Source organism: Tauraco erythrolophus (assembly GCF_009769465.1).
Source record: "Tauraco erythrolophus isolate bTauEry1 chromosome 30 unlocalized genomic scaffold, bTauEry1.pri scaffold_44_arrow_ctg1, whole genome shotgun sequence".
Classification (NCBI taxonomy): domain Eukaryota; kingdom Metazoa; phylum Chordata; class Aves; order Musophagiformes; family Musophagidae; genus Tauraco; species Tauraco erythrolophus.
The window spans coordinates 785,529-807,220 of NW_028238561.1; the positions used below are offsets into that span (position 1 = coordinate 785,529).

The following is a 21,692-nucleotide window of genomic DNA, read 5'->3' on the forward strand; positions in this document are numbered from 1 at the left end:
TGCACATAGCAACTGCGCAAAAGGAGAAAAACATTTTTTTATACACTGCATCACTTTGACTCTGGTGATTAGCCAGAGCCTCGCCGAACCCCTGGAAAGATGATCTTTATATTCTGTACAATTTTGTTCCAGAATTGTAGAAACTCTGTTTCTTTCCCAATAAATTTTCTATACTAAAATACATCTTCTGGTTTTCATTACCATATAATAATTTCCTTCTTCTTTTACTTATCAATTGAAATTATATTTATCCTTGGTCATAGGTATTCCCTGTTTCTTCTTTGAGTGCAAACATCACAAAATCCCAGGAATTTTTTCCTGTGCAATGTCATTAAACATTTGAGGCTCCCCAGGACCAACCTGAGTCCCCGGCAGTTGCTGCTTGTAACAGCCATCCCTGCAAGGGCTCAGGTAATGCTCAGCTCCAAATTTGCCACGTCCATCTCAGGACAGAACAACTTCCCACCACTTTGCCCCAAGCCCAAAGCAAGATGTGAATATCTGGGAGCAGCTGGTAGGGTGGAGAAATGTGCAGCCCACACATGGGGCTCTGACACGTGGTGAAGAACTTCTCCAGGGTCACAGGGGGAAGGATGCCCTCGGGCTCCCCACAGATGACAGCACTCGTGAATGGACTGGCCACAGTGCAGGGGGCACACGCAGTGCATCACCCTGAGCATCGTGACTGACGGGTTGGAACAGGGTGCAAAGTATGAATGGAAGAGAATTACACCACCAGCTTAGTCTTCATTCCTCAGTAGATTTCACAGAACAGAAAGAGGTATTTCACCTTTGAAATCTGTCTTTTGATTTCTCTAATCATTTGCTAGAAACCTCCCTACCTTGCAGTTCAAAAGTCTCTTCTGAGAGAAGTTCAGACCGTCCATAAATAAGCAAATGAATTGCCATCCAAAATTTCACATCATCACTCAGTTACAGACATAATTCCAGCCATGATGAAGAATAAATTCGGACCAAAAAAAAATATTCATGCAATGCGAATTCTTTAATGTGGATGGAAAACACAATAGACAGTGTCAACAAGAAACAAAACACAGAAACAATGAATTGGAAACACGAAAATCATAAAGCTGCAGCAAGGCACAACCCAGGGCTTCACGACAAAGATTCCCCCCTCCTATTGCAGATTGGGGGTCTCAGAGTCGGGCAGAGCAGAGAAGACTCTCATCCGAGATTGAGTACAGCTTCGTTGTGTTGCAGATAGCGGAGAGCTTTTGGAGGCAGTGCTGGAAAGCCTAAAGCCACCAGCTGAAGATCTATAAGGTTGCTCTGTGCAAGTAACCAAGGATGATAAAATTCAAGTAGCTGCTTTGCCACAGCCTAAAGAGGGGCTGAAAGCCTTGTTCTGCACTGGTCATAGAAGACAAGAGGTGTTACTTGTGAAGACCCAGGGCAGATGCAGCACTGAACTCCATATTTGGGGCTTAGCAGGGCCCACAGTTGCCGCTGAGGTACCTGTGGCAACTGAGCCGGCCACCATATCCACAACCCCCAAAGCCTCCATAGCCCCCATAAAGCCCATAGCCTCCATAACCCCCATAGCCCCCATAACCCCCATAGCCCCCATAGCCACCATAGCCCCCATAGCCTCCATAACCATAGCCGCCGAATCCTCCATAACCACCACGGCCTCCAAAAGTGCCCCCGTAGCTTCCGGCAATGCCGGGAGCTCCCGCCGAGCCAACAACGCTGTGCTGCGGGAAGGAGCTGAGGATGGGCCCAGGGAAGGTGACCACTGAGGCTGGGGGCTGGATCACCACCGTGGAGTCGGGGCACTGCCGCACGCAGGGCTCGTTGCAGGTGTCAGCCAGTGGGGCCGGGGCGACCACCCCACAGGAAGGGACACACGAGCTGGAGCAGGACATCCTTTGGTTCAGGAGGTGAAGCTGCAAGACATGGCAGAGCTCCGGCTCAGTACAAGGCCTCATCCCAAATCCCTCCTGGCTCTCTTGCACTTGGAACCTGTCTCCCAGGAAATGTTCTGGATCATCTCAGGCAGTCAGTACTAACACATCTCCCACTGTTGGACTGCTGCTGTAAACCGCTCACTCTCCCTCACACTCCTGGCCTGACTTGCCCACACAAGAGAGGAAAAACTCCCTCATCCAAAGCAGATGGAAAATCACCGAGCTCCCACAGGACCTGTTGTATACTCAGGACATTGTACCCGCAAGTTTACCCTTCCATCCTTTCCATAGCTCTGGAACAGCACTGTCACATCCTGACTATGCACTATGGAAGAGTGGTGAAGCCCCCAGCAAAAGATTCTGTCAGAAAGCCCCTGCTGAGGAAGGAAAGAGGGACATAAGACTTGGACTTACCACAGTGATCAGGAGAGTCAAGCGGAGGAAGCTGGATGGAGGGCTGTGAAGCCCTCAGCTCTTTTATACATGTCCCACACTGTCTTGGGCACTGGCCAAGGAGGTGGTGGCAGAAGCCCCAGCTAATCCTGAGATCAAGTGGAGAAGCCTCATGAAACAAATTGTGATGCGGGGCAATTATATCCATCCTAATTGGGGACACCAGCGAGCAAACATGCCCTGGAGAGCAAACAGGTAATGAAAGGGACAGACCATGACAAATGGTTACACAAAAGACAAGGAACTGCTGTAGTTGTCCTCATGGCACCAATAAACCCTGATCTGTCCCTAATCCTCTCACTTTGATTACGTGCCTTGGGCATCTTCCAGAGGCGCTTTGCAATCTGGTACGCAGCCATCACGCTTGTCATTACCTCTCTTTTACAGGTTGGTAAGCAGAGGCGCCAGGAGGTTGGGCAATGGAAGAAGGTATCCCACCTGCTCAGGGCACCTCCCAAATGCCAACCATGGCCCCATAATGGCAAGGGTTTAGGAGGTCACAGTACTGGGTGCAAGAGGCATCTCTAAGCCTTGGACGTTTTCCTGCAACTCCACGATTTGATGATTTTTAGCTCTCCAATTCACTTGATGGTCATGCAAAGAGCAGAGGAGATGGGTGCCATCTGGGATTAACCTCCATCTAGGAACACTGTTGGCATAAATGTGGGTGGGAGAGCGGTGGGATCAGGCACTGGAGACCTGTGTGAGAGGAAACTCGCACAGGAGAGCTGGAGGGCAGGAACAGGACCATGACACTCTCAGTTGCTTCAGTGATGTGTCTGTGAGTGTGGTCCTCCCCAAGCCCTCTCTGGAGGGACTCGATTACTCAGCTGGGCATTGAGGGCTGTGCTAGGAGGGGCTGGCCGGTCATCCACAGAGAGCCAGGATGCATGTGGCCAAGCTCCCATAGGCATAGGCACAGGCACGCTGGACATTGCTGGCTCTGGGCACGTGGCTGGGCTGATGCTCAGTGTGGTGTGGCTGGGCATAGCAAGCTTCTGCAACAAACCCAGGATTCCTCTACATAAGCAAACTGACGGATTAAGGACAGATCAGGGTTTATTGGTGCTGCAAGTTCATCTACAGCAGCATGTTGTCTTTCATGTAATGATTTGTCACAGTCTGTCCCTCCAATTAACTCTTTCTTCTTCAGGGCACGTTTGCATGCTATAGTCCTCACTGAGGAGGCATCATAATTGTGTCGCATCACAATCTGTGTCATGAAATTTCTCCACTTGATCTCAGGATTAGCTGGGGCTTCTGCCACCACCCCTTGGTCAATGCCCCGGGCAATCTGGGATACGTATAAAAGAGCTGAGGGCTTCACAGCCCTCCATCCAGCTTCCTCCGCTTGACTCTCCTGATCACTGTGGTAAGTCCAAGTCTTATGTCCCTCTTTCCTTCCTCAGCAGGGGCTTTCTGACAGAATCTTTTGCTGGGGGCTTCGCCACTCTTTCATAGAGCATAGTCAGGATGTGACAGTGCTGTTCCAGAGCTATGGAAAGGATGGAAGGGTAAACTTGCGGGTACAATGTCCTGAGTATACAACAGGTCCTGTGGAAGCTCAGTGATTTTCCATCTGCTTTGGATGAGGGAGTTTTTCCTCTCTTGTGTGGGCAAGTCAGGCCGGGAGTGTGAGGGAGAGTGAGCGGTTTACAGCAGCAGTTCAACAGTGGGAGATGTGTTAGTACTGACTGCCCGAGATGATCCAGAGCATTTCCTGGGAGACAGGTTCCAAGTTCAAGAAAGCCAGGAGGGTTTTGGGATGAGGCCTTGTACTGAGCCGGAGCTCTGCCATGTCTTGCAGCTTCACCTCCTGAACCAAAGGATGTCCTGCTCCAGCTCGTGTGTCCCTTCCTGTGGGGTGGTCGCCCCGGCCCCACTGGCTGACACCTGCAACGAGCCCTGCGTGCGGCAGTGCCCCGACTCCACGGTGGTGATCCAGCCCCCAGCCTCAGTGGTCACCTTCCCCGGGCCCATCCTCAGCTCCTTCCCGCAGCACAGCGTTGTTGGCTCGGCAGGAGCTCCCGGCGTTGCCGGAGGCTACGGTGGCACTTTTGGAGGCCGTGGTGGTTATGGAGGATTCGGCGGCTATGGTTATGGAGGCTATGGGGGCTATGGGGGTTATGGAGGCTATGGAGGCTATGGGGGCTATGGGGGTTATGGAGGCTACGGACTTTATGGGGGCTACGGAGCCTTTGGGGGTTGCGGATACGGTGGCTGGCGCCGTGGCCACAAGTACCTCAGCGGCAACTGTGGGACCTGCTAAGCTCCACAGTGAGTCCAGCCACAGATGAAGGAGAGCTCCGGAAAAGCCCCTGGCACATCCCAACATGATGCTCTGTGGACGGAGTTCCTCTTGTCATTGCTGAGCTCCAGATCTTGGATGCCTCGTGTTTTCTTGGCGCTCAACTCTGCCTTTCTTCTCCACTTGAGTATCGCTTCAGGACTCGGTTCCCCTGACAGTGTGTGGCCCAGTGCCAGGTGCCTGCTGCTGTGGCTTGGCTGATTCTTGCTGACTGTGCCCACTGCCAGCAGATGAGGATTGCCCCTGGCCAGGGCCCTGCACTTCTCCCAACTCCCTCCTCCCCGCAAATTGCAATAAAACTGTCTTGCATCGCAGTGTTGACCCATGGTCTTTCTTCATCCTTCCTCCAATACCCTGAGTTACAGCATGGGTTCTCATGAGTGTCTGAGCCACCTCCCACACAGAGATTTTTAGCAGGAAGTCCAGGAGCTTCCTCGATTCCTCCTTCCTGCCATTGGGCATCACATCGCTCTGTGGGAGGGTCACCCAGAGCAGAACCCATGCTCAACTCCTCTGACAACATCTACTCCCTCTTTGCCTTCTCCGTACCCCACATTAGGCTCCTGCACTCTGCAGCCCAACAAGAGCTGTTGACCCCTGGAGTGAGTTTTCTGTCCACTCTGGCCATTCCCCACAGGGTGCCTGCACACCCAGGGCAGCAGGGATTTGAATGTCAAAAGAGACATCCTCACAACAAAGGTGCAGCTCAGAGCCACTTGGGAGACCACATGTCAATATGGGAAAGGATGAACAATTCCCATCACCTCCCAACTGCCATACGTCCATTGCTTCCACATTCCTTCACTCCTGTACCACCCCCTCATCCTGTTTTTCCTCCTTCTCCTGCTGCTCCTTGGAGCACTTTTGGACTTCTCTTGCCCCCACTGCTTGAGAAGTTCTTCCTGGCATTCACTGTGTCATCCTCCAACAGCATAGGACACATCTCTGCCCAGGAACGACAGGAGAGCTTCCCACAACACAGTGCTCTGCAACAGACTTTGCTGGCCCTTTGCTGACCTTCCTCACACAACAGACCACAAAGTTGCCCACACTGCCACATGCCCCCAAAGCACCCAGGCACAGCAGCCATGACAAGATCACAAAAAGTCCCTTCCAACAATGAACCCTCAGGAGAAATGTGGGGACACACATTAGCAAGTACGCAACGAATGGCAAAGAGTCAGTGGTGGGGAATCTGGGTAGATATATGGATGGCTGAGCCGTCTTTTCCAGAGGTACCCGGCAGTGACCAACGTGCTGCCACACTGTCCTTCCGGATACCTCTGGCCAGAACTCTCTCTGTCCAAGACCACCTTGCTGTACCAGGATGACACAATCAGAAGATACTGGGGGAAGGTGGGCAATCCAACCTCCTGCTCAATGAGCTTTGTGCATCATGGGACTGGAGACTCATGCCCATTTCATGGCTCTGAGAGGAAAGTTGGTAAAAGTCTGCTGTGACTATGCACCCGTTCCCAGTGCCCCCACCTCTCACTGGGCACAGGGAGATGGGCAGCAGCCCTGTACATACAGTCTTTGTCTCTCCATTTCCCTGGACCTCCAAATGTGGCAAATAACAAGCCAAGAAAAACAGGTGATGACAGGCATGCTGCTTTTGCAGAGGATTTGGAAGATCTTCTGCAAGAAACACAGGACACTTTCATGTATTGCAAGTGAGCTTTGGGAATGTTTTGTGTTTCTTACTGGTGGGAGACCAGAGGAAAATGGGAGGAATTTGCTCTACAAGACCCAGCTGGGACTATCATCAGCAGTTGTAAGACACTGAGAAAACTGACCAAATCCTCCAAGGGCACTACCCTGGGAGATGCAAGCAACCCAGACGAAACAGCCCAATGTTTGAGGGAAGTGGGAAAGAAGAAGCAAGAATGAAGAAAAACCGTGGGTCAACATTGTGATGCAAGACATTTTTATTGCAGTTCAAGGGGAGGAGGGAGTTGGGAGAAGAGCAGGGCCCTGTCCAAGACCTTCTCCTGTCTCTTGGCAGTGGGCAGAGCTACAATGAGCATCAGCCGTTGTGCAGGAGTAGACAGCCAGTGCGAGTTTCTGTCATTAGGGAGTAACAAGTCTTGAAGGGATGCTCAAGCAGGACAGGAAAAAGGCAGAGTTGAGCACCAAGAAGGCATGAGTCTTCCAAGACCTGAAGCCCATGGATGACAAAAGTATGTCAATCCTTGAGATGTCGTGTCAAGATGCGGTGGGGGTATTTTCTCGAGCTCTCCTTCATCTGCAGCCTGATCCAGTGTGGGGCTTAGCAAGGCCCACAGTTGCCACTGAGGTACCTGTGGCAACTGAGCCCACCGCCATATCCACAACCGCCAAAGCCTCCATAGCCCCCATAGAGCCCATAGCCTCCATAGCCACCATAACCCCCATAGCCCCCATAGCCTCCATAACCATAGCCGCCAAATCCCCCATAACCACCACGGCCTCCAAAAGTGCCACCGTAGCCTCCGGCAACACCAGGAGCTCCTGCCGAGCCAACAACGCTGTGCTGCGGGAAGGAGCTGAGGATGGGCCCGGGGAAGGTGACCACTGAGGCCGGGGGCTGGATCACCACCGTGGAGTCAGGGCACTGCCGCACGCAGGGCTCGTTGCAAGTGTCAGCCAGTGGGGCCGGGGCGACCACCCCACAGGAAGGGGCGCACAGGTTAGAGCAGGACATCTTTCAGGCAGACAAGGAGTCCTGGAAAACACAGCAGGGATTAGGCAAGAGAGTGGGGAAGGGGCTGTAATGAGGGAGGCAGGGAGAGATCCCCAAGAGACTTCCAAGAGCTGGACTTACACGGTTGATCTGGAGAGTCAAGCGGAGGAAGCTGGATGGAGGGCTGTGAAGCCCTCGACTCTTTTATACATGTTCCAGGCTGCCCGGGGCATCAGCTAAGGGGGGATGGTGGAAACCACAAGGAAACATGCAATGAAGCAGACAAGCTTCATGACACAGATTGTGATGCAAGAAAATTATATGTCCCCTGATTGAGGACATTGGTGAGGAAACGTATGCTGAAGAAGAAAGATGTGATGGGAGGGACAGACCATGACAAATCATTACATGAAAGACAAGGTGCTGCTGTAGCTGAATATGGCACCAATAAACGTTGATCTGTCCCTAATCCCCTCACTCTGGTTACATTCCCGAGCCCTTAGCATCTTGCAGAAGTGTGTTGCCATCCTGCACGCAGCCATCACGCCTGTCATTACCTCCCTTTTACAAGCTGGTAAACAGAGGCACCAGGAGGTTGGGCACAGGCAGAAGCCATTCCACTGGCTTCGAGTGACTCCCAAATGCTTTTGGGGTAACAGGTCAGGAGCATCCCTCAACCTTGACCATCTCCGTGCCTCAGCTTGACTGGGTGTATGTGGGGCTCCCACATCACCAGCCATGCAAAGAGAAGGGGCACTCTCTGCTGGGTAGGGCAGACCCATATGTGCAGGTGCTCAAGACTATGGTGAGTGGGGAGGTGTGAGATCATGCATGAGGGTCATGTGTGAAGGGGAACGTGCACACAGGAGCTGGAGGTTAGGAAGGTTACCAGGACTCACACATCTTCCTTGGCCACGTGTTTGTGAGCTTGTTCCTCCCCAAGCCCTCTCTGGAGGGACTTGATTACTCAGCTGGGCATTGAGGGCTTTGCCAGGAGAGGCTGGCCGGACATCCACAGAGAGCCAGGATGCACGTGGCCACGTTCCCAGCAGGCATAGACTCTCTTGGCACCACTGGCTCGGGTCACGTGGCAGGGCTGATGCTGTGTGTGATGTGGCTGGACACAGCAATCTTCTGCAAGATGCTTAGGATTCTTCTACATAAGAAAACTGATGGATTAAGGACAGATCAGCGTTTATTGGTGTTGCCTGGTCAACTACAGCAGCATGTTGTCTTTCATGTAATGATTTGTGCCCCCATTACCTCTTTCTTCTCCAGGGCATGTTTGCACAACATTTTCTCCAATGAGGAGACGTATAATTCTGTCACATCACAATCTGTGTCATGAAGCTTGTCCACTTCATCGCATGATTGAGTGGTTTCCACCACCACCCCTGTGGCCGATGCCCCGGGCAGTCTGGGACATGTATAAAAGAGCCGAGGACTTCACAGCACTCCATCCAGCTTCTTTCGCTTGACTCTCCTGATCAACCACGTAAGTCCAGCTCTTGGAAGCCTCTTGGGGATCTCTCCCTGCCTCCCTCATTACAGCCCCTTCCCCACTCTCTTGCCTAATCCCTGCTGTGTTTTCCAGGACTCCTTGTCTACCTGAAAGATGTCCTGCTCTAACCTGTGTGCCCCTTCCTGTGGGGTGGTCGCCCCGGCCCCACTGGCTGACACCTGCAACGAGCCCTGCGTGCGGCAGTGCCCCGACTCCACGGTGGTGATCCAGCCCCCGGCCTCAGTGGTCACCTTCCCCGGGCCCATTCTCAGCTCCTTCCCGCAGCACAGCGTTGTTGGCTCGGCAGGAGCTCCTGGTGTTGCTGGAGGCTACGGTGGCACTTTTGGAGGCCGTGGTGGTTATGGAGGATTCGGCGGCTATGGTTATGGAGGCTATGGGGGCTATGGGGGTTATGGAGGCTATGGAGGCTACGGGCTTTATGGGGGCTACGGAGGCTTTGGGGGTTGTGGATATGGCGGCGGGCTCAGTTGCCACAGGTACCTCAGTGGCAACTGTGGGCCCTGCTAAGCCCCACAGTGGATCCTGTCGGAGATGAAGGAGAGCTCGAGAAAATACCCTCAGCACATCTTGACATGACACCAAAGAAGGACATCTCTTTGGCACTGCTGAACTCCAGGCCTTGGAAGCCTTGTGCCTACTTGGGATCCAACTCAGTCTTTCTTGCACCCTGCTTGAGCATCCCTTCAAGACTCGCTACCCTCTGATGACAGACACCCACACTGGCTGCCTTCTCCTGCACCACAGCTGATAGTCGTTGTAGATCTGCACATCACCAGGGGACATGGTTTGCCTTGACAAGGACTCTGCTCTTCTTCCAACTCTCTCCTACCCTTGAACTGCAATAAAAGCTGCCTTGCATCACCATATCGATCCATGGTTTTTCTTCATCCCTTCTTCTTCTTTCCCACTTCCCCCAAACCTTGGGCTGTTGTCCGGGCTGCTCGCATCTCCCACGTTTGTGCCTTTGGAGCATTTGGGCAGTTTGTTCGTGTGTTACAACTGCTGATGACAGTCCCAGCTGGATCTTGTAGAGCACATCCCACCCAGTTTCCTCTGATCTCCCACCAGTAAGAAACACAAAACATTCCCAAAGCTCACTTGCAATACATGAAAGTGCCATGCATGTCTTACAGAAGCTCTTCCATACCCTCTGCAAAAGCAGCATACCTGTCATCATCTGCTTTTCCTGGCCTGTTATTGGCCACATTTGGAAGTCCAGGGAAATGGAGAGACAAAGACTGCATGTACAGGGCTGCTGCCCATCTCCCTGTGCCCAGCTAGAGGTGGGGGCACTGGGAAGGGCTGAGTAGACACAGCTGACTTTTTCCAAGTTTCTTCTCTGAGCTATGAAATGGCCAAAGGTCTCCAGTCCCATGAAGCACAAAGCTCATTGAGCAGGAGGTTGGACTGCCCATCTTCCTATGGTCCCTCCCTTCCTCCGCAATCTTCTGAACATGTCATCCTGTCACAGCAAGGTGGTCTTGGACAGAGAGAGTTCTGGACAGAGGCATCAGGAAGGACAGTGTGGCAGCACACTGGTCACTGCTGGGGAGCTCGAGGAAAGATGTGTCATTCACAATTTTGAACACATGGAATGGGAAGAAAGGCAGCAAATTGGAAAGAGCAGGCATTCATTTTTTTCAAGTGCCTAAACAGATTTTTGCACGTCTTCTCTTCTCTTTGAGGATGTCCCATCTCTGCCCATCCTCATATCTACCCAGATTCTCCTGGACTGACTCTTGGTCATTTGCCATGTCCTTGCTCACTTGGTGTCCCCTATGTGTCTCCTGAAGGCAGAGTGGTGGAAGGGGTTTCTGGTGATGTCATGACGGCTGCTGTGCCTGAGTGCTTTGGGGACATGTGGCAGTGTGGGCTACTTATTCATCTGGTGTGTGAGGAAGGGCAGCAAAGGTCCAGCAAAGTCTGTTGCAGAGTTCTGGGCTGTGGTAAGCTCTCATGTTATTCCTGGGCACAGCCAAATGGACCTCCATATCCCTAGACCTCCAAATATGAACAATAACATTCTGGTGGGAGACCAGAGGAAACTCAGTGGAATGTGCTTTACAAGACCCAGCTGGGACTGTCATCAGCAGTTGTAGCACACTGAGCACACTGCCCAAATGCTCCAAGGGCACTACCTGGGGAGATGCAAACAGCCCAGACCAAACAGCCCACGGTCTGGGGGAGTGGGAAAGAAGAAGGAAGGATGAAGAAAAACCATGGGTCAACATTGTGATGCAAGACAGCTTTTATTGTAGTTCGAGGCGAGGAGGAAGTTGGGAGAAGAGCAGTCCCTGTCCAGGGCCTTCCCCTGTCTCTTGGCAGTGGGCAGAGCTACAATGAGATTCAGCCATGGTGCAGAATAAGGCAGACAGTGTGGATCTTTGTAATCAGGGGGTAGCAAGTCTTGAAGGGATGCTCAAGCAGGACAGGAGGAAGGAAGAGCTTATCCTCAAGTAGGCACAAGGAGTCCAGGACCTGGAGCCCAGCCATACCAAAGAGATGCCATTCTCACAGGTGTCATATCCAGATGTTCTGTAAGCTTTCCTGGAGCTCTCCTTCATCAGTGGCTGGACCTAGTTTGGGACTTTAGCAGGGCCCACAGTTGCCGCTGAGGTACCTGCGGCCACTGCGCCAGCCACCATATCCGCAACCCCCAAAGCCTCCATAGCCCCCATAAAGCCCATAGCCTCCATAGCCACCATAGCCTCCATAGCCTCCATAGCCTCCATAACCATAGCCGCCGAATCCCCCATAACCACCACGGCCTCCAAAAGTGCCACCGTAGCCTCCGGCAACACCAGGAGCTCCTGCCGAGCCAACAACGCTGTGCTGCGGGAAGGAGCTGAGGATGGGCCCGGGGAAGGTGACCACCGAGGCCGGGGGCTGGATCACCACCGTGGAGTCAGGGCACTGCCGCACGCAGGGCTCATTGCAGGTGTCAGCCAGTGGGGCTGGGGCGACCACCCCACAGGAAGGGACGCATGAGCTGGAGCAGGACATCTTTCAGGTAGACAAGGAGTCCTGGAAAACACAGCAGGGATTAGGCAAGAGAGTGGGGAAGGGGCTGTATCGAGGGAGGCAGGGAGAGATCCCCAAGAGACTTCCAAGAGCTGGACTTACACGGTTGATCAGGAGAGTCAAGCGAAAGAAGTTGGATGGAGGGCTGTGAAGTCCTCGGCTCTTTTATACATGTCCCAGACTGCCCGGGGCATCAGCCACAGGGGTGGTGATAGAAACCCCAGGGAAACACGCGATGAAGCGAACAAGCTTCATGACACAGATTGTGATGCAACACAATTTTATGTCTCCTAATTGACTACATTGGCATGCAAAAGTGCCCTGGAGAAGAAAGATGTGATGGGAGTGACAGACCACGACAAATCACTACATGAAAGACAACATGCTGCTGTAGATGACCTGGTGGTACCAATAAATCCCGTTCTGTCCATAATCCCTTCACTTTGCCTATGTGTCACTGTCCTGAGCATCTTGCAGAAGATTAATGTGCCCAACCACACCACATGCAGCATCAGCCCAGTCACATGCCCAGAACCAGCAGTGCCCAGCATGCCTGTGCCTACGGGCAGCGTGGCCACGTGCATCCTGGCTCTCTGTGGATGCCCAGCCAGCCTCTCCTGGCAAAGGTCTCAATGCCCAGCTGAGTAATCGAGTCCCTCCAGAGAGGGCTTGGGGAGAACCACACTCCCAGGCACATGGCCAAGGAAGCCGAGCACATCCTGGTATACTTCCTGCCCTCCAGCTCCTCTGTGCACATCTCCCTTCACACATGACCCCCATGCACGATCTCACACCTCCCCACTCACCATAGTCTTGAGCACCCGCACATACGAGTCTGCCCCACCCAGCAGAGAATGCTCCTCCTCTTTGCATGGCTGGTGTTGTGGGAGCCCCACATACACCCAGTCAAGCTGAGGCACAGAGATGCTCAAGGCTGAGGGATGCTCCTGACCTGTTACCCCAAAAGGTCCCCAGCCCTCACGGGCACTGGGAGATGGTGGGCATATGGGAGTCACTCAGGGCGAGTGGAATGGCTTCTGCCTTTGCCCAAACTCCTGGTACCTCTGTTTACCAGCTTGTAAAAGGGAGGTAATGATAGGCGTGATGGCTGCGTGCAGGATGGCAACACACTTCTGCAAGATGTTAAGGGCTCAGGAATGTAACCAGAGTGAGAGGATTAGGACAGATCAGGATTTATTTGTTCTGCCTGATCACCTACAGCAGAACGTTGACTTTCATGTAGTGATTTGTCATGGTCTGTCCCTCCCATCTCATCTTTTGTAGCGAACATTTCCACACCAGTGTCCCCAATCAGGAGACCTGTAATTGTGTTTTATCACAATCTGTGTCATGAAGCTTGTCCACTTTATCACGTGATTAAGTGAGATTTTCACCACCATCCCCTTGGTCGATGCCCCAGGCAGTATGGGACATGTATAAAAGAGTCGAGGGCTTCACAGCCCTCCATCCAGCTTCCTCCGCTTGACTCTCCTGATCAACCACGTAAGTCCAGCTCTTGGAAGCCTCTTGGGGATCTCTCCCTGTCTCCCTCATTACAGCCCCTTCCCCACTCTCTTGCCTAATCCCTGCTGTGTTTTTCAGGACTTCTTGTCTGCCTGAAAGATGTCCTGCTCCAGCTTGTGCGTCCCTTCCTGTGGGGTGGTCGCCCCGGCCCCACTGGCTGACACCTGCAACGAGCCCTGCGTGCGGCAGTGCCCTGACTCCACAGTGGTGATCCAGCCCCCAGCCTCGGTGGTCACCTTCCCCGGGCCCATCCTCAGCTCCTTCCCGCAGCACAGTGTTGTTGGCTCGGCGGGAGCTCCCGGCATTGCCGGAAGCTACGGTGGCACTTTTGGAGGCCGTGGTGGCTATGGAGGATTCGGTGGCTACGGTTATGGAGGCTATGGGGGCTATGGGGGTTATGGAGGCTATGGGGGCTATGGAGGCTATGGTGGCTATGGAGGTTATGGGCTTTATGGGGGCTACGGAGGCTTTGGGGGTTGTGGATATGGCGGCGGGCTCAGTTGCCACAGATACCTCAGCGGCAACTGTGGGCCCTGCTAAGCCCCACAGTGGATCCTGTCGGAGATGAAAGAGAGCTCCAAAAAAACCCCCAGCACATCTTGACATGACACCCAAAGAAGGACATCTCTTTGGCACTGTTGAGATCCAGGCCTTGGAAGCCTTGTGCCTACTTGGGGTCCAACTTGGCCTTTATTACACCCTGCTTGAGCATCCCTTCAAGACTTGCTACCCTCTGATGACAGAGACCCACACTGGCTGCCTTCTCCTGCACCACAGCTGATAGTCGTTGTAGATCTGCACATCACCAGGGGACATGGTTTGCCTTGACAAGGACTCTGCTCTTCTTCCAACTCTCTCCTACCCTTGAACTGCAATAAAAGCTGCCTTGCATCACCATATCGATCCATGGTTTTTCTTCATCCCTCCTTCTTCTTTCCCACTTTCCTCAAACCTTGGGCCGTTTGGTCTGGGGTGCTTACATCTCCCACGGTTGTGCCTTTGGAGCATTTGGGCAGTTTGTTCATGTGTTACAACTGCTGATGACAGTCCCAGCTGGATCTTGTAGAGCACATCCCACCCAGTTTCCTCTGATCTCCCACCAGTAAGAAACACAAAACATTCCCAAAGCTCACTTGCAATACATGAAAGTGCCATGCATGTCTTACAGAAGCTCTTCCATACCCTCTGCAAAAGCAGCATACCTGTCATCACCTGTTTGTCTTGGCTTGTTATTGGTCACATTTGGAGGCCCAGGGAAATGGAGAGACAAAGACTGCATGTACAGGGCTGCTGCCCATCTCCCTGTGCCCAGCTAGAGGTGGGGGCACTGGGAAGGGCTGAGTAGACACAGCTGACTTTTTCCAAGTTTCTTCTCTGAGCTATGAAATGGCCAAAGGTCTCCAGTCCCATGAAGCACAAAGCTCATTGAGCAGGAGGTTGGACTGCCCATCTTCCTATGGTCCCTCCCTTCCTCCGCAATCTTCTGATCATGTCATCCTGTCACAGCAAGGTGGTCTTGGACAGAGAGAGTTCTGGACAGAGGCACCAGGAAGGACAGTGTGGCAGCACACTGGTCACTGCTGGGGAGCTCGAGGAAAGATGTGTCATTTACAATTGTGAACACATGGAATGGGAAGACAGGCAGCAAATTGGAAAGAGCAGGCATTCATTTTTTTCAAGTGCCTAAACAGATTTTTACACGTCTTCTCTTCTCTTTGAGGATGTTCCATTTCTGCGCATCCCCATATCTACCCAGATTCTCCTGGACTGACTCTTGGTCATTTGCCATGTCCTTGCTCACTTGGTGTCCCCTATGTGTCTCCTGAAGGCAGAGTGGTGGAAGGGGTTTCTGGTGACGTCATGACGGCTGCTGTGTCTGAGTGCTTTGGGGGCATGTGGCAGTGTGGGCTACTTATTCATCTGGTGTGTGAGGAAGGGCAGCAAAGGTCCAGCAAAGTCTGTTGCAGAGCTCTGGGTTGTGGGAAGCTCTCATGTTGTTCCTGGAAAGAACTGTGTTCACAGGTGGTGACACAGGGAATGCTGGGAAGACCTTCTGTTCCAGCAGTGGAGGAAAACAAGATCAAAAGTGCTCAAAGAACAGCGGGTAATGGAAGGAAAACAGGACAAGTAGGTGGTGCAGAGTTTTAGGAATAGGGAATAGGGGGAGATATGGAAGTTGGGAGGTGCTGCTTGTTGTTCACCCTTTCCGGAGCTACCTGTGTCCTCACAAGTGACTCTTATCTGGAACTTTACCTTTGGAGAGGCTCCGTTGGCATTACAATCCCCACAGTCCTGGGTCTGCAGATACCCCATGAGGAATGACCAGAGTGGGCAGTAAACTCACTGTGGAGCCTAACAGCTCTTTTTGGGCTGCAGAGAGCAAAAGCCCAAAGAGGGGAGAAGACAAGGAGGGAAAAAAGGGAGAAGCTGTTGTTGAAAGAAATGAGCACAGTCCTTGATGCAGGTGACCTTCTGGTGAAGGGTACATCTGCCAAGGGCAGGCAGGAGGAAGTGGGGCGGCTCATGCAGATGCCTCTAATGAGGTCCTGGGAGGTAGGTCACTGGGACAGCCCAGGGAGCCAAGGCTGCCACTTGGTGTAAGGGTTAAAGAGAAAGGATGAAGGAAAACCATGGGTCGACACTGAGATGCAACAATTTTATTGCAGTTCTAGGGGAAGAGGGAGTTGCTGAAAGAGCAAGGCCATGGACAGGACCTTGCCCTGTCTCGCAGCAGTGGGCAGAGCTATAGTGACCATCAACTGCTGTGCAGGAGTGGGCAACCACTGCGAGTCTCTACCATCAGGAGTCAGCAGGCTTTGAAGAGATGGCCAAGAAGGGCAGGAGGAAGGCAGAGTTAAGCCCCAAGAAGGCATGAAGCATCCAAGACCTGGAGCGCAGCAATGCAGCTTGGAGGCTGTTCTACAGAGTGTCGTATCAAGATGTGCCATGGGCTTTTCTGGAGCTCATCATCTGCGGCAGGATACAGTGTGGGGCTTAGCAGGGCCCACAGTTGCCACTGAGGTACCTGTGGCAACTGAGCCCGCCGCCATATCCACAACCGCCAAAGCCTCCATAGCCCCCATAAAGCCCATAGCCTCCATAGCCTCCATAACCCCCATAGCCCCCATAGCCTCCATAACCATAGCTGCCAAATCCCCCATAACCACCACGGCCTCCAAAAGTGCCACCGTAGCCTCCAGCAACACCAGGAGCTCCTGCCGAGCCAACAACGCTGTGCTGCGGGAAGGAGCTGAGGATGGGTCCGGGGAAGGTGACCACTGAGGCCGGGGGCTGGATCACCACCGTGGAGTCGGGGCACTGCCGCACGCAGGGCTCGTTGCAGGTGTCAGCCAGTGGGGCCGGGGCGACCACCCCACAGGAAGGGACACAGAGGCTGGAGCAGGACATCTTTCAGGCAGACAAGGAGTCCTGGAAAACACAGCAGGGATTAGACAAGAGAGTGGGGAAGGGGCTGTAATGAGGGAGGCAGGGAGAGATCCCCAAGAGGCTTCCAAGAGCTGGACTTACGCAGTTGATCAGGAGAGTCAAGCGGAGGAAGCTGGATGGAGGGCTGTGAAGCCCTCGACTCTTTTATACATGTCCCAGATTGCCCGGGGCATCAACCAACGGGGTGGGGGCAGAAACTCTAGGTTATCAAGGGATGAGACAGACAAGCTTCATGTCATAGATTGTGATGCGACACAATTATATGTCTCCTCACTGGAGAAAATGTTGTGCAAACATGCCCTGGAGAAGAAAGAGATGATGAGAGGGACAAATCATTACATGAAAGAGAAGGTGCTGCTGTAGCTGACCGGGCAACACCAATAAACCCTGATCTGTCCTTAATCCATCAGTTTGCTTATGTAGAAGAATCCTAAGCATCTTGCAGAAGATTGGTGTGCCCAACCACAACACATGCAGCATCAGCCCAGCCACGTGCCCAGAGCCAGTGGTGCCAAGAGAGTCTGTGCCTACGGGCAGCGTGGCCACGTGCATCCTGGCTCTCTCTGAATGCCTGGCCAGCTTCTCCTGGCACAGCCCTCAATGCCCAGCTGAGTAATCAAGTCCCTCCAGAGAGGGTTTGGGGAGGACCACACTCACAAACACGTGGCCAAGGAAGATGTGTGAGTCCTGGTATCCTTCCTGACCTCCAGCTCCTGTGTGCACGTCCCCCTTCACACATGACCCTCATGCATGATCTCACACCTCCCCACTCACCATAGTCTTGAGCACCTGCACATACAGGTCTGCCCCACCCAGCAAAGAGTGCCCCTTCTCTTTGCATGGTTGGTGATGTGGGAGCCCCACATACACCCAGTCAAGCTGAGGCACGGAGATGCTCAAGGCTGAGGGATGCTCCTGACCTGTTACCCCTAAAGGTCCCCAGCCCTCATGGGCACTGGGAGATGGTGGGCATTTGGGAGTCACTCAAAGCCAGTGGAATGGCTTCTGCCTTTGCCCAACCTCCTGGTGCCTCTGTTTACCAGCTTGTAAAAGGGAGGTAATGACAGGCGTGATGGCTGCGTGCAGGATGGCAACGCACTTCTGCAAGATGTTAAGGGCTCAGGAATGTAACCAGAGTGAGGGGATTAGGGACAGATCAACGTTTATTGGTGTCATATTCAGCTACAGCAGCACCTTGTCTTTCATGTAATGATTTGTCATGGTCTGTCCCTCCTATCACATCTTTTACAGAGAACATTTCCACACCAATGTTCCCAATTCGGGTGGCATATAATCATTCCACATCACAATCTGTGTCATGAAGCTTGTCTGTCTCATTGCGTGATAACCTAGAGTTTCTGCCCCCACCCCCTGGTTAGTGCCCCGGGCAATCTGGGATGTGTATAAAAGAGCCGAGGACTTCACAGCCCTCCATCCAGCTTCCTCCGCTTGACTCTCCTGATCAACTGCGTAAGTCCAGCTCTTGGAAGCCTCTTGGGGATCTCTCCCTGCCTCCCTCATTACAGCCCCTTCCCCACTCTCTTGCCTAATCCCTGCTGTGTTTTCCAGGACTCCTTGTCTGCCTGAAAGATGTCCTGCTCTAACCTGTGCGCCCCTTCCTGTGGGGTGGTCGCCCCAGCCCCACTGGCTGACACCTGCAACGAGCCCTGCGTGCGGCAGTGCCCCGACTCCACGGTGGTGATCCAGCCCCCGGCCTCAGTGGTCACCTTCCCCGGACCCATCCTCAGCTCCTTCCCGCAGCACAGCATTGTTGGCTCGGCGGGAGCTCCTGGTGTTGCCGGAGGCTACGGTGGCACTTTTGGAGGCCGTGGTGGTTATGGAGGATTCGGCGGCTATGGTTATGGAGGCTATGGGGGCTATGGGGGTTATGGAGGCTATGGTGGCTATGGAGGCTATGGGCTTTATGGGGGCTATGGGGGCTTTGGCGGTTGTGGATATGGCGGCTGGCGCCGTGGTCGCAGGTACCTCAGTGGCAACTGTGGGCCCTGCTAAGTCCAACACTGGAACCAGCCACTCTGCAAAATCCTCTGACATATCTTGACACGACACTCTGTAGAACAGCTTCCAGGCTGCATTGCTGGGCTCTGAAGATTTGATACCTCATGACTGCTTGAGGCCCAGCTCTGCCTTCCTGCCGTCCTGCTTGACCATCCTTTCAACACATGTTGCTAACCCCTGATGACAGAGATCTGCACTGGCTACCTTCTCCTGCACCACAGCTGATGCTCATTGTAGCTCTGCCCACTGCCATGAGACGGGGGAAGCCCCTGCCCAGAGGTCTGCTTTTCTCCCAACCCCCTCCTCCTCTTGAACTGCAATAAAAGCTGTCTTACATCATAATATGGACCCAAGGTTTTTCTTCATCCTTCCTTCATATTCAATATCTCAAGTTCTAACATGGGTTTCCAGGAGTGTCTCAGCCACCTCCAACCTGGGGCTTCACCAGGGCACCCAGGAGACCTACCTCCCTTCCTTCTGCCTGCCCTTGTGTGGAGGTGCAACCCCTCCCCTTCTGGGACACTCGGTGCTCAGTGTGATGTCCCCATTTTTTCCTGGACCACACACCAACGTAGCTTGTGTTGGGTTTGGATTGCTAAAGGCATTAGACCAGAGCGTTAAGACACCCCCTTAAAGTATCTGGCTCCTGCTTCCCCTAACACTTGACCTGGTACATCTGTACCTGGTGACAGCCCAAATGGGATGATACCAGAATCCCAAAATCTAGCAAGTCCTAGGCCTATGCAACTGGTGGAAAATACCAAAATATTTCACCTGTCCGGTGTGGCTGACATGGAAAAGTACCTGACAAAAGTCAATTATCTCGGACTCTCTAAGTTGCAATTCTAAGTGATGTCCTTTGAGCTCTCCCAGATCGCAGCGGGCTGTGACCAGAATCTGCCCTGATCTGGGGTGCCTCTCACATACCAACTCCACGGACCGTCTGCCGACAAAGCTGTCGGAAGGCCGAGGCGAGTCGTCCTCCTCAAGTCTCAATTATTGTCCATTGAGGAATGCTGATGCATTGTGAGTACTTAGTCTAAACTTGAGAGAGAAATTTTACCCCTAGGCTAGCCTCTTCTTCCACCACTCCACCCCTCTACTTGTTTGAACACACACAATTGTCTTCACGAGTGCAGGCTTCTATATTTATTTTACTGGATCCAAATATTTCTATGTCCGCGTGATTTCTGTTATATACATATGTACATGTATATCTTTTGATTTAGGATACCTTGCAGAAAGTTGCTGTAAATCCTGTTAATTTTGAATCTGTAATTAAGTTGCTCTTTTAATTACAACATATCGTACTGAATCATCTTGTTAGTCTTTAAATTGGTTAATCATGAAGTGCTGCTAAACTTCAAACTTTGATTTACCTCATGCTACTAATAAAACTTGAATTGCTGCAAAATCATAACCGTGTTAAAATATTTTATCTGTGACATCTTGGCAGTATGTTCCTCCACCAGAAGATCACCTACAGCAGGGACCAGGCGCATCTCCGTCAACAATAGCTTCTCCCTCTTTTCCCTCCTTGTCTTCTCCCCTCTTTGGGCCCTAGCTCTCTGCAGCCCAAGAAGAGCTGTTGGGCTCCACAGTGAGTTTGCTGCCCACTCTGGCCATTTCCCAAGGGATGCCTCCAGCCACAAGACTGTGGGGATTGAGATGACAATGGATCCACCCCAAGGGTGAAGTTCCAGCACCTCCCTAACTACTGTAATTCAATCTCCTCCACATTCCTGGACCCCTGCACCACATCCTCCTGGTTTTCTCCAACTGTTGGGGAAGAAAATCTTCCCAGCTTTCCATGCATCACCACCAGCAGCCTGGGGACACAGCTCTGCCCAGGAATGACAGAAGAGCTTCCCACAGCACAGTGCTCTGCAACAGACTTTACTGGCCCTTTGCTGCCCCTTTGCTGCCCTTCCTCACACACCAGACCACAAAGTAGCCCACACTGCCACATGCTCCCAAAGCACTCAGACACAGCAGCCGTCATGACGTCACCAGAAACCCCTTCCACCACTCTGCCTTCAGGAGACACATAGGGGACACCACATGAGTGAGGACGTGGCAGATGGCCAAGGGTCAGTCCAGGAGAATCTGGGTAGATATGGGGATGCGCAGAGATGGAACATCCTCAAGGAGAGGAGAAGACGTGCAAAAATCTGTTCAGGCACTGGAAAAAATGAATGCCTCCTCTTTCCAATTTGCTGCCTTTCTTCCCATCCTATGTGTTCACAATTGTGAATGACATATCTTTCCTTGAACTTCCTAGCAATGATCAACGTGCTGCCACACTCTTTCCTGATGCCTCTGTCCAGAACTCTCCCTGTTCAAGACCACCTTGCTGTGCCAGGATGACACAATCAGAATATACAGGGGAAGGAAGGGATCTCAGGAAGGTGGGCAGTCCAACCTCCTGCTCAGTGAGCTTTGTGCTTCATGTGAGTGGACACTCATGGCCATTTCATAGCTCAGAGAAGAAACTTGGGAAAAGACATCATCAAAAGTATCTCAATCCTTCCCAGTGCCCCCACCTCTCGCTGGACACAGGGAGATGGGCAGCATCCCTGTACACACAGTCTTTGTCTCTCCATTTCCCTGGACCTCCAAATGTGACCAATGACACTCTGGTGGGAGACCAGAGGAAACTGGGTGAAATTTGCTCTACGAGACCCAGCTGGGACTATCATCAGCAGTTGTAACATGCTGAGAAAACTGACCAAATGCTCCAAGGGCACTAACCTGGGAGATGCAAGCAGCCCAGACCAAACAGCCCAACGTTTGAGGGAAGTGGGAAAA

General features: G+C 52.6%; 7 protein-coding genes across 25 annotated transcripts; 4 read left to right on the plus strand and 3 right to left on the minus strand.

Moving 5' to 3' along the window:
- The first annotated feature begins 4,209 nt into the window (after nt 1-4,209).
- Nucleotides 4,210-4,650, plus strand: LOC147526157 (claw keratin-like). 5 transcript variants are annotated; one of them, XM_086630451.1, is made up of 2 exons: nt 4,210-4,471; nt 4,523-4,650. In XM_086630451.1, exons 1-2 carry the CDS (start codon nt 4,210-4,212, stop codon nt 4,648-4,650), a joined length of 390 nt encoding a protein of 129 aa, XP_086486577.1. The 5 variants fall into 5 exon arrangements, with proteins under 5 accessions (XP_086486577.1, XP_086486576.1, XP_086486578.1 ...); XM_086630450.1 differs by having other exon boundaries at nt 4,210-4,453; nt 4,487-4,650; XM_086630452.1 differs by having other exon boundaries at nt 4,210-4,453; nt 4,514-4,650.
- A 2,308-nt stretch (nt 4,651-6,958) lies between these two features.
- Nucleotides 6,959-7,372, minus strand: LOC147526158 (feather keratin Cos2-3-like). Of its 3 annotated transcripts, none has more exons than XM_086630460.1 (2): nt 7,138-7,372; nt 6,959-7,095 (listed from the first exon to the last, which is right to left on the minus strand). In XM_086630460.1, exons 1-2 carry the CDS (start codon nt 7,370-7,372, stop codon nt 6,959-6,961), a joined length of 372 nt encoding a protein of 123 aa, XP_086486586.1. The 3 variants fall into 3 exon arrangements, with proteins under 3 accessions (XP_086486586.1, XP_086486584.1, XP_086486583.1); XM_086630458.1 differs by having other exon boundaries at nt 7,129-7,372; XM_086630457.1 differs by having other exon boundaries at nt 6,959-7,372.
- Nucleotides 7,373-8,966: 1,594 nt separating this feature from the next.
- Nucleotides 8,967-9,380, plus strand: LOC147526159 (feather keratin Cos2-3-like). Of its 3 annotated transcripts, none has more exons than XM_086630462.1 (2): nt 8,967-9,210; nt 9,244-9,380. In XM_086630462.1, the coding sequence occupies exons 1-2, from the start codon at nt 8,967-8,969 to the stop codon at nt 9,378-9,380; spliced, it is 381 nt and encodes a 126-aa protein (XP_086486588.1). The 3 variants fall into 3 exon arrangements, with proteins under 3 accessions (XP_086486588.1, XP_086486589.1, XP_086486587.1); XM_086630463.1 differs by having other exon boundaries at nt 8,967-9,201; XM_086630461.1 differs by having other exon boundaries at nt 8,967-9,380.
- A 2,082-nt stretch (nt 9,381-11,462) lies between these two features.
- On the minus strand, nt 11,463-11,876 carry LOC104371917 (feather keratin Cos1-1/Cos1-3/Cos2-1-like). Of its 3 annotated transcripts, none has more exons than XM_086630456.1 (2): nt 11,642-11,876; nt 11,463-11,599 (listed from the first exon to the last, which is right to left on the minus strand). In XM_086630456.1, the coding sequence occupies exons 1-2, from the start codon at nt 11,874-11,876 to the stop codon at nt 11,463-11,465; spliced, it is 372 nt and encodes a 123-aa protein (XP_086486582.1). The 3 variants fall into 3 exon arrangements, with proteins under 3 accessions (XP_086486582.1, XP_086486581.1, XP_086486580.1); XM_086630455.1 differs by having other exon boundaries at nt 11,633-11,876; XM_086630454.1 differs by having other exon boundaries at nt 11,463-11,876.
- A 1,641-nt stretch (nt 11,877-13,517) lies between these two features.
- Nucleotides 13,518-13,958, plus strand: LOC104371915 (claw keratin-like). 5 transcript variants are annotated; one of them, XM_086630367.1, is made up of 2 exons: nt 13,518-13,785; nt 13,840-13,958. In XM_086630367.1, the coding sequence occupies exons 1-2, from the start codon at nt 13,518-13,520 to the stop codon at nt 13,956-13,958; spliced, it is 387 nt and encodes a 128-aa protein (XP_086486493.1). The 5 variants fall into 5 exon arrangements, with proteins under 5 accessions (XP_086486493.1, XP_086486494.1, XP_086486492.1 ...); XM_086630368.1 differs by having other exon boundaries at nt 13,518-13,779; XM_086630366.1 differs by having other exon boundaries at nt 13,518-13,761; nt 13,795-13,958.
- Nucleotides 13,959-16,412: 2,454 nt separating this feature from the next.
- On the minus strand, nt 16,413-16,826 carry LOC104371916 (feather keratin Cos1-1/Cos1-3/Cos2-1). Of its 3 annotated transcripts, none has more exons than XM_086630364.1 (2): nt 16,592-16,826; nt 16,413-16,549 (listed from the first exon to the last, which is right to left on the minus strand). In XM_086630364.1, the coding sequence occupies exons 1-2, from the start codon at nt 16,824-16,826 to the stop codon at nt 16,413-16,415; spliced, it is 372 nt and encodes a 123-aa protein (XP_086486490.1). The 3 variants fall into 3 exon arrangements, with proteins under 3 accessions (XP_086486490.1, XP_086486489.1, XP_009975769.2); XM_086630363.1 differs by having other exon boundaries at nt 16,583-16,826; XM_009977467.2 differs by having other exon boundaries at nt 16,413-16,826.
- Nucleotides 16,827-18,455: 1,629 nt separating this feature from the next.
- On the plus strand, nt 18,456-18,878 carry LOC147526160 (feather keratin Cos2-3-like). 3 transcript variants are annotated; one of them, XM_086630362.1, is made up of 2 exons: nt 18,456-18,717; nt 18,760-18,878. In XM_086630362.1, exons 1-2 carry the CDS (start codon nt 18,456-18,458, stop codon nt 18,876-18,878), a joined length of 381 nt encoding a protein of 126 aa, XP_086486488.1. The 3 variants fall into 3 exon arrangements, with proteins under 3 accessions (XP_086486488.1, XP_086486487.1, XP_086486485.1); XM_086630361.1 differs by having other exon boundaries at nt 18,456-18,699; nt 18,733-18,878; XM_086630359.1 differs by having other exon boundaries at nt 18,456-18,878.
- The last annotated feature ends 2,814 nt before the right edge of the window (nt 18,879-21,692 follow it).

Excerpts from the sequence above, each read along its gene's own strand:
- LOC147526159 (XM_086630461.1), top strand. The coding sequence starts at position 8,967 with ATGTCCTGCTCTAACCTGTGTGCCCCTTCCTGTGGGGTGGTCGCCCCG.
- LOC104371916 (XM_009977467.2), bottom strand. The coding sequence starts at position 16,826 with ATGTCCTGCTCCAGCCTCTGTGTCCCTTCCTGTGGGGTGGTCGCCCCG.
- LOC147526158 (XM_086630457.1), bottom strand. The coding sequence starts at position 7,372 with ATGTCCTGCTCTAACCTGTGCGCCCCTTCCTGTGGGGTGGTCGCCCCG.
- LOC147526157 (XM_086630449.1), top strand. The coding sequence starts at position 4,210 with ATGTCCTGCTCCAGCTCGTGTGTCCCTTCCTGTGGGGTGGTCGCCCCG.
- LOC147526160 (XM_086630359.1), top strand. The coding sequence starts at position 18,456 with ATGTCCTGCTCTAACCTGTGCGCCCCTTCCTGTGGGGTGGTCGCCCCA.
- LOC104371915 (XM_086630365.1), top strand. The coding sequence starts at position 13,518 with ATGTCCTGCTCCAGCTTGTGCGTCCCTTCCTGTGGGGTGGTCGCCCCG.
- LOC104371917 (XM_086630454.1), bottom strand. The coding sequence starts at position 11,876 with ATGTCCTGCTCCAGCTCATGCGTCCCTTCCTGTGGGGTGGTCGCCCCA.